The sequence below is a fragment of the Buceros rhinoceros genome, unplaced genomic scaffold (assembly GCF_000710305.1).
Source record: "Buceros rhinoceros silvestris isolate BGI_N320 unplaced genomic scaffold, ASM71030v1 scaffold6930, whole genome shotgun sequence".
Lineage (NCBI taxonomy): Eukaryota > Metazoa > Chordata > Aves > Bucerotiformes > Bucerotidae > Buceros > Buceros rhinoceros.
This window is the reverse complement of record NW_010388962.1, coordinates 31938-41382: the sequence shown is the minus strand read 5'-3', so window position 1 is coordinate 41382 and position 9445 is coordinate 31938. Positions and strand designations below refer to the sequence as shown.

Below are 9445 nucleotides of genomic sequence, written 5' to 3'. Positions count from 1 at the left end.
GGAATGCAGTTCTTGTTGGGATAAGGTGCCTCATGTACTTTTACTCTTTTGTCAGAGAGCAGAAAGACAAACACGATTGATGGACTCGGTCCAGTACGCAGAATTTTGTGAAAGTCGGCAATTGAGTTTTTGTAAGTATTATAATGGCTGTACTATATGAAGATGTCCAATTCTTATTTCATGTAATAGAGAACCCAGCAGAACCTAATGTTTTTTGAAAGCACTTTTGTTTCATCCACAGTAATAAAACGTTTAATTCTTTGTCTGCCTAACTCCTGGGAGCAGTTAATTTAGCATAGTTTCAGGCTGTCAGGTAGAGTATTTTATTTGAATATTTACCAAATTTTTTATATGCTCAAATACTGTGCTGGTGGAGATAACTGCAAAAATAGAACTGGTAAAGAGTTAATGGATTAAAACAACCATACTCACCTGAAGTCTGTCCCGGTGCTGCTACAGCCAGGATATTAGTAAAGTTTCATGATCGCAGGTTTTTCAGAATGCAGCTAAAATTAGAGAAGAGCAGCAAGTTTTGCTTTTATTTCCCTATCCGCAGAGACACAAAGAACTTACTAAAGAGTCTTTTCTATTTTAAGCTGTAAGCTCCTGCTGTGGAATTTATTCAACATTAGCCAAATTCATCAGTGTACGCCATTCCAACACTAATAACATGATGACAGAATTAGGGCTTTACTAGCACTGAAAACCAACTTACTAGAAGTACTTGTGGGCCACAACTATAATGAGCTGTAAATTAATGGGCTTGATCATGTAGCAAAACATCATTACAGAAGCGGTTACGTGATGACTAAGGTTTTAGGTCAAATGTCAGAGAAAGTGAGGTGAAGGAGCCAGTAAAAACCATGACAAAACAGCACATGATCCTACAGCACAGACTTGAATACAATGGTGTCTTTAAATGAGAGACCTTATCTTGTTCTTGCTTTTAAATTGGAAGAAAGAGTGACTCATTTGTGAGAAATAAATGACACATTTGAAATACAGATCTGTACCAGCAAATGTCAGTAAATGCAGGAAAACATGTTTTGTAAGTATTTCTTTTCCTGATTCGGTATGTTTTGTAAGCTTAGTTATAATTTGGCATCACACATCTGTGAGCCATTAGATAAATGATACTTCAGATTAGGGTGATTTCAGGAAATGAGAGGTTTGTGATAAAGTCATTTTGAAACCCAAAAGCTATCATCTGGAGACAGAACAAATAGAACTCTGAAATTTGCAAAATAAAATTGAATGTTGCTGACCAGGGGATTGTGATCTATAAAAACATCTCAATGGTATTTTCACAGTGTTTTTAAATGACAGTTCTTTTTCACTGGCATTTAATGTCATTAAAGAATAAGAAAATTACAGTGCTTAGAAAATATTAGCAAGACAGACTCATGCACAAATTCAGTACCATAACATGAACTCCACTAGGTAGAACATGCAAAAGCCCATGCAGAACATTTGTTAAAAACTAATGCAAAGACTATTTTCTTTTTACTCATTTTTCTTATATTTTAGTAAAAATTGAAGGTACTGCTATGTTTAAAGTAGAAAACCCTTTTCACTGTAGTGTGAACCCTGAAAACAGTGTCACAGGAGAATAAACATGGAAGGGGCTTCAAGAACTATTTGTTCTAACTATATGTCAATAATTACAGCTCCACATATTTCCATGCACTTTTAAAGGCAGGCAAAAGGAAAAGTCCATCAAAGCATCAAGTACTACAGAATTGCAGATTTAAATTCTAGGGAACACTTTGTGGTCCTGCTGTCATTTCTCTTGCTTTGTGTTTTTCTGTCTTTAGTGACTGAATGTAGCCTTCTCATCCCCTCCTAAAAAAATAACCTGGTTTCTCTTTATCACCTGACTTTCTTTAGCTTGTCAGTCCTCCTCAAAGTCTCTCTTTGAAAGAGTTGTTTCAGATGATTCTCCCACCTTGTATTTACTTCATTCTGGTTGTCCTGTCTTCACAAACAGCCCTCATTAAGACCTTTACTAGCTCCTTTCTGTCCAAGTCTCCACAGTTTTGTGTGATCAGCTTGTCCACCACTCACTTAAGATCATCTTTTTTTTCCCCTCCTTTTACTCTCTCCGCCATTATCATGTTTCAGTCTCCATATTTTCCTCTGTACTTTCTGCTAAGTGATCTCATCCATTAGCAGTGTGAAGTTCTAGTATGAATGTTGATCGTTTGCAGATCTACGTCTATCCTTATTTCTTATTTCACATTTTAAAAACATGCATCTACAAATCATTTTGGTGAGCTAGACAGCACCTAATCTGTGTACAGTTAACACTAGGACTTCCTAGTTCTTCTGTCCTTCTTCATTTGTCTTTGTTAATACAATTATATAATTTTATCTGGGCTCAGATTTGTGCTGATTTCTTCTAGTGCTTTCTCTCATTCATCAAAGATGTGATGCAATCATATTATTTCTTTTACAATAATATATTCAAAATCAGGTTTGTCCTGTCTGTAGCCCTCTGAGGTAAACCCTTCCTTGTTCTGAAATCTTCTGTATGATTGATTCGCTGAGTGGTTTTTTTCTCTTTACTCCATGTGCTGTTTACAGGTCTACAAAATGTTGTGCAAAGAAGAAACAGTCTTACCCCCCTAGTTCCATTTTAATAGTTCCTTCCTTGGCCAATCAAATCACATTCACCTTCCTTGTTTCACATTGGCAGTATTTTAGAATTTTCTGTGACTGGAAAAACTGCATTATTTTGGCCTACCTTGTTAACTTATCCTTTTCCCCTTATGATTTTAATCGACAGCAAAGAAAGCATCCAAGTTTCGTGACTGGTTGGACTGTAGCAGTATGGAAATAAAGCCAAATGCAGTTGCAATGGAGATTTTGGCATATTTAGCGTATGAGACTGTGGCACAGGTAAGGCAGGCAGTATGCTGACTGAATGCCGGCTACACAAAATGAACTAATTACTCTCAGATGTGCTTCAGCCTCAGGTGACTGTGGTGCACGCCCCTTCAGCAGCATGCAGTCACTAATTCAGCTAACCAAGCTAACTGGATTCCTGTCTTTCACTTTTCTGCGTGACAGATGTGTCCTATAGCATGTTCGTACATCTGATACACACGTAGAAATACTTTATAAAGGTTACAGAGAAGAGTGGAGTCCAGCATGAGCATTATTCAAGTCCAGACTGAAACCACATGCTCGGCTGTGTGACCCTTGGCAGTGCGCTGAGGCTCATTCAACCCCGTTGCACAACTGGATAAAATGCAGGATTTCCTGGAAAACAAAACGTTACCTTAGTGCCAAGCCAAGCCCTCCTGGGTAGATAGATTACTCCATATATTTACAGAAGTGGAAAATAAAGGTTCCTTAGGCTGAAATATTGCTTTCAACTGAGAAACACTAAGAATAATCTGCCTTAACCCACAACTCCTCTCTTCAGTGTTACAATGGCATTCATACGAAGTACCACGTCAGTAAACCTACCTGTCTCTCATCTGGTTTTGCCCCTCCAGTTGGTGGACTTGGCCCTTTTGGTTAAACAGGACATGGCTCCCAAAGCTGGTGACCCATTCACTCATGCCATATCTGCCACCTTCATACAGTATCACAACTCCACTGAGGTAAATCTTGCTTTTTCACGTATTATTTTTTGTTTTACATTGTATGTTTTCCAAGTATTTGGTAGTTTGTTGCATTCATAGTAGATGTTATTGAATTTGGTATCGATACGGACTTCTATTGTGGAGTTTATGAACACTGAAGTTACGGATTTAGATGGAAAGATTAAATTATAGCTCCAAATGTTAAATTCTTTGCAGTATCTTCATACTTAAATGCAAATCCTCCTTCTTGGGTGGAAATTTCTTCTCTTTGTATTGAAGTTTCTCTCTATTGCTGATCTAGAGTTGTCAGCAGTGGCGAGTGCAATAAGTGCTGTATTGAATGCATTGCTGTGATACAGATTTTATAGTAACCTCTAGAATGAGCAAACAAAATGCTGTATTAAACCCTTAATTGTAAATCTAAGAAGGCAATGATTATTTTTCTGTGTGATTTGGTTATATAATGGCTGTTTGACATCTAGCTTTTGTAGCCACATCTCTTAGGGCAATCTACAAGTGTTAAGACCAGTCTTGACTCTCCTGAAAACACACCTCCTCCTACACCCACACCCCCAGCATCAGCAGGACAGCAACATCTTGGAAAAACTCCATCAGGAGCCCTGGGGAATGGTGGAATTGGACAGGACTCTACCAAATCCAAACAAAGGAAAAGAAAAAAGGTATTTGCTGCACAAGTGTGGAAAAAAAAAATGAAAAAGAAAAATAAACCCAAATGTCTTCAGGAAATATCATGTCTCATTTAAAATATTAATTTTAACCTATATCACATGCTAACTAGCAATACTTTTGGAGGGCCAAATGTGTGATTTGGTGTTTTTTCTATCAGAACTAGGCTAAAGCTTCTCAGTAATGCCTACAAACTGAATTTTCTTGAGATAACAACCGCTGCTTCTAAGATAAGCTGCTCCCCTGCAGCCACAGCAGTAGACACCACCCCAATTAATCATCCCCTTCTCTGACAGTAGCAGCTACTGTACATTTTGAGGGTCAGAGCATAAACAAAGTAAAGTAGGCAAAGAGGTGGTTGTGATTTTCCTGCTTCCAGGAGCCTTAGGTGACTGCCTTCTTTGCCTGTAACAGCTTTGCCTGTCCTGCTTTTTTTTTATGCCAATTGGTTGCATTAAATCTGAATATTTGTTTGCTTTGCATAAAATACGGACATCTCATATTCAGAGTGTGAAATGTAAATATTACAATTCCTGTCTTCTGTTCCAGACACTTGGTATTCTGTCTGAGAGGGATATATGTACCTTCAAACCACAAGGGAAATAGATTTGATTAAATAAACTGGAGAGGAAATACTGTGTTAGTCACGTAGGCTTTTCAGAAAAAACGCGATGGCAGTACTCATTTTGCTGCAGAGCAATGGAGTGACGTGATTTTCTCATGTGTGTTATTATTTTCTAAAAAGTGTTCTCTCCAAGTGCTGTAGATATTCCTAATACAGACAACTTTCTCTCTGCCCCTGTTGTACGCTGTTTTGAAAGCCTTCAGTGAATCCCATAAACCTCTCTGAAGATTTTTGCTTTTTGCTTTTTCTCTTTTATATTACATTTGATTCTGTTTTGTTTCTGTGGGTGATTTCCATTATAATTCCTAGGAACAAGAATTTAGCTGGAGATGTAGTTTTGATACGTTATATACCACTTGTGTTGTGAATTCTTTTAAAATTCTTCGTATTTGACTTAATGCCTTTTAAAATAGTTATATTCCAAAAAATGCGTAGTTCAAATGAAATGTTCCCATGACTTATCCAATTTGGGTGGGTATATACTGAATATAGCTGAGGCACTGAGACAAAGGAGTTAACTTGGTGAAGAATGTTATTCTTAGTCTGTGAAGGCCCAGTCCAACAGAAAATATTTGAGTTTCATATTCCCTTTATGAACGTCAATCAGCAAGGAAAGAATCTGCCATCATTTTATGAATAATTCCGTGTACACACACAGGCTCCGGTGGACTCAGCATTCTTGAAAATAAAACATTTTGTAAAAACTCTCCCTAGTTTGAAAGCATTAGTATATAGTGTAAACGCATGCAGGGACCATGTCTGTGTACATTAAATTTCTGTTTATAATTTCAGGTTTTGTCATTCTTAATGCATTCACCAATACTGTTTTTATGAATATATTACTAAGCAGCCATCATTCTGATAAGCTGTCTGAATTCTGGCAAGCAGCCGTGTTGACATGGAGCCTAAACCAACATTTCAGTTTGACTAGCAAGGAGAGAAGAGTAACTTTTTTTCTTTTAAAATCCTGGGGTTATTTTTGTAAAATCAATGGTCCAGTGGCAGTGCATTCTTATTTTCCTATTTAAGGTCCTTAATCCAAAAAGTCGTTTGAAAACATTCCAGTTTGAGGTAATTAAAATATTGCCGAGTCCCCCTAACACCATTATGTCACATGTTTCATCTTCAAGTTTCAATCTGATATTAGTCAATGGTGATTTTGGTGTCAAATTGCTTTCCACTTTGGGTACTTGTTCAATTTTTTCCCCACCCCTTGACATCATAATGAGAGCCTGAAATAGTTTAAAAATAGTTTCTGTGGTTATTGCAGTATGACCTGTATGACCCTTTCATTTTAGTTTGAACATTTTCTGCTCTTTTCAATTGCAACATACAGCAGTACTAGGTGAAAGATTTAAGAGGACAAATATGGTGTTCTTTGGGTCTCTTAAGCAAACTTCATGTAAAAGTCCTCTTTGATTTGTTAATAGCTTTTTTTCTCTAATGTAGTGTGTGGCAGCAATGATGTGTGTCCTCAGGGAAAAAAAAAAGGTCCATTTTATAAAGGTTTATTTTCATACTTTATGCACTGTAGGTCTGTTGTGTGTTTTTGATTTAGTAACAATTTATGTGTTTTTCTGTTGCAGAGCACTGCAGCCTGTGGTACAGAGGCTCAAAGCGATGCCATCCAGCCCAGCCACATCAGAGAGGCCATTCGACGCTATGGCCACAAGATTGGCCCCCTTTCCCCATTCACAGTACGTAATAACAGAGTTATAAAAAGTTATATTTATAATCTTAAAGAACTTTGATTTTCAAGTGGTCAAATGAAGAAGCTTTGGAATTGTTGTGAGCAATTTGTGGTGACTGTAATTTTCTTTATAAAAGTGGCATAATTCTCTTGGGAAATAAAACTTAGTAATTTCTGTCTCTTTTTGGAAGGACAAAAAAGTTTTTTTTTTCTTTTAAATATTATTTTCTTTCAATTACAAATTATGCTTTTCTGTTAGTGCTTGAATTTTCTGTTTTTGCAAAGTTTAGGTTTACAGTTATTTCAAATTATATGTATTCCAATACGGTGAGGAGCACTTTATATTCTAAAATTAGTTGTGTGTCAGATACTGCTCCTATTGGAATCAAGTGACGCATTTACAGTTGGAGAAAGAAGAGAATGATTTCTTTAGGCAACTTTGAAGCTCTACTAAAACGTAATAGAACTGAGCTTGTGGTAGAACACTGATGGGTTGTGAGATCTTGCCATCTTTTTTATGCATATTGCAAATCTGTTGTTCAGAGCAGCCAAACAAATTCTTTCCTTAATTTTCTCAGCTGATAAAAATGTGCAAGTAGTTTTCTTCAGTGCCATAAATTGGGGTAATTTTCTTCTGATCTGCTCTTCTAAGTGGCATATATTGCTTACCTCACAATATCTACATTTGGTAAAGAATAAATGTCAAAAAATCATTATAAGAAAAAACAAACACCAAAACCCACCAAACTAAATCTGAGCTCCCACAAATCAGGAAGAAATAGTCCATTTTTTGGAGGGATTTTAGGAAAGGAAAATGATTCTGAATTTGGAAGAAGTTTATCTACATGAAAATAATAGAGAAGTGTGTGAAGACCATTAAGTCTCAAGGAAATGGTGAGGTACTTGACCTTCAGAAGTGAGGAACAAGAAAAATTAAGAGTAAATAAGTATGTGAAGTTATAGTTTTTCTAGTGTCAAAACTGATCAGTGCTTTTATAAATGACAATAAATATTTGGTTTATTAATGAGATGTATTTGCAATGAATTATTTTTACATAGTTCTACCTCTTTCGCCACTCACAAATCTTAGATTAATATAATATAAAGCGCAGGATAGAACTTTGAATCCAAAATAAAGAAGTGTCTTTAGCAGAAGTTTGGGAAGAGATGCAGCTAAGAACATGGCAACAACTTCTGAAAGCAGGGACTGTATTTAACTTTATCATAAAGCAGTAAAGAGTTCACATAAACAATTACAGAGAACTAAGTCTTCCTTCCCTGCCCCTCACTGGAAGTGGTTGGGTTAATTATTAACCAAAGTTTTAAATTTCTCTGCAACCACAAGATATAATAAAATACTCTCGTTTGAGTTGGGGGTCTTTATGTCCTGCAGTCTCATGGACTTCCCAAACAGTACAACTTAACTGAACAATTTAATCTGTTGACATTAACTACTGCCAACATGGTTGGTGAGATGAGCAGATCTTGTTCCCTGTAAACAAGCCAAGAACAAGAGAGGGAATCTTGTGTCATCTTCTAGATGTATACAGATGTTGTAGAGCTGTAATACAATTCTTTTTTTAATGAGGAAGTTCAGGAGAAGCATGTTGAGAGCTATTATATTCATCTAGGTCTGCTCGTCTGCCCACTTTTCCTGTCAGTGCTCTCATTTGCTATCACAGTTATCCAGAATGAAAGTACCACAAACTTCCTGTAAGTTCCTTACCAGTGTGGAAAGCATAAAGGTAGATTGATGAATTCTTTGACCCTACCTTATCATACTGCCAGGCTCTCATGCTGTGGTAGTAAAAATATTCTCTCTATGCATTCTGAACGGTACTGAGACAACATTTCTTTTGAATGACTTCTGCTTTCTCCTGTTGCTGCTGCCTTCATGATAGTTTCTTTGTGTATCTGTGTGACCACCTAGACAGGAGGACAGGTGGCTTTACTTGATGCGCTTCTTGTGATTCTGTGGTGACACTTAAAAACTGCAGAGAGAGAAATATTGAATGGGTATCTGTCATTAGGTTCAGTGAAGTCATACTTTCAGCTGCTTCCACCCTTAAAACTAATCTAAAGGTCATGTAGACAAGTTAGGAATATGCATTTGCACACCATCTCTTCCATATCTCTTAAGCCTGTTGATCATTCTTCCACATCAGATTTGATTTTATAATCAGTACATGCCCTGGCACAGGAGTCTGCTGTGGGTGAGGAGGAAGAATTTTTCTGGCCATCCAGAACTCCTTGAAAGGGGGTTGTAGTGAGGCAGTGGGGATCAGTCTGTTCTCCCAAGTAACAGGCAACAGGACAAGAAGAAATGGACTCCAGTTGTGCGAGGGGAGGTTTAGGTTGGATATTAAGGAAAATTTCTTCGCAGAAAGGGTTGTCAAGCATTGGAACAGGCTGCCCATGGCAGTGGTGGAGTCCCCATCCCTGGTGGGATTTAAAAGACAGGTAGATGTGGTGCTGAGGAACATGGTTTAGTGGTGACTTGGCAGTGCTAGCTTGGACTTGATACCTGAAAGGTCTCTTCCAACTAAAATGATTTTGTAATTCTGTTGTCATTAAGTTTTCTGATAGCACTTTACTGTTTGTGTTAGCAGACAGTCCTACTACAGAAGTAAGGAAAGAAATGAAAAAACAATTTTTGTAAGCTATGTACACATTCATTTTAGTCCCTAGAATCTATAGATTAGACTGAACTTTAAGTAAATGACATTGTTCTACAGTTTTTGTAATAACAAGAAAAAAATACAAGGCTGCCGATGCCAAAATGCTGTGTTACTCCAGTATAAGTTTATGATACTTGCACAGGAAGAATGTAGAATCAGTCCTAGAAACCTAACC

The 9445-nt window shown here is 37.1% G+C and overlaps 1 protein-coding gene across 1 annotated transcript in view; it reads left to right on the top strand.

Annotated features, from left to right (window-relative positions):
- SUPT3H (suppressor of Ty 3 homolog (S. cerevisiae)) overlaps positions 1–9445 on the top strand; it is a 119176-nt gene that overhangs the window by 81712 nt on the left and 28019 nt on the right. Inside the window, exons 7-11 of the mRNA XM_010132231.1 lie at positions 56–131; positions 2786–2898; positions 3501–3608; positions 4082–4270; positions 6489–6599. Of these exons, the coding sequence (XP_010130533.1) occupies positions 56–131; positions 2786–2898; positions 3501–3608; positions 4082–4270; positions 6489–6599 (597 nt within the window). The remainder of the gene's footprint in view (positions 1–55; positions 132–2785; positions 2899–3500; positions 3609–4081; positions 4271–6488; positions 6600–9445) is intronic.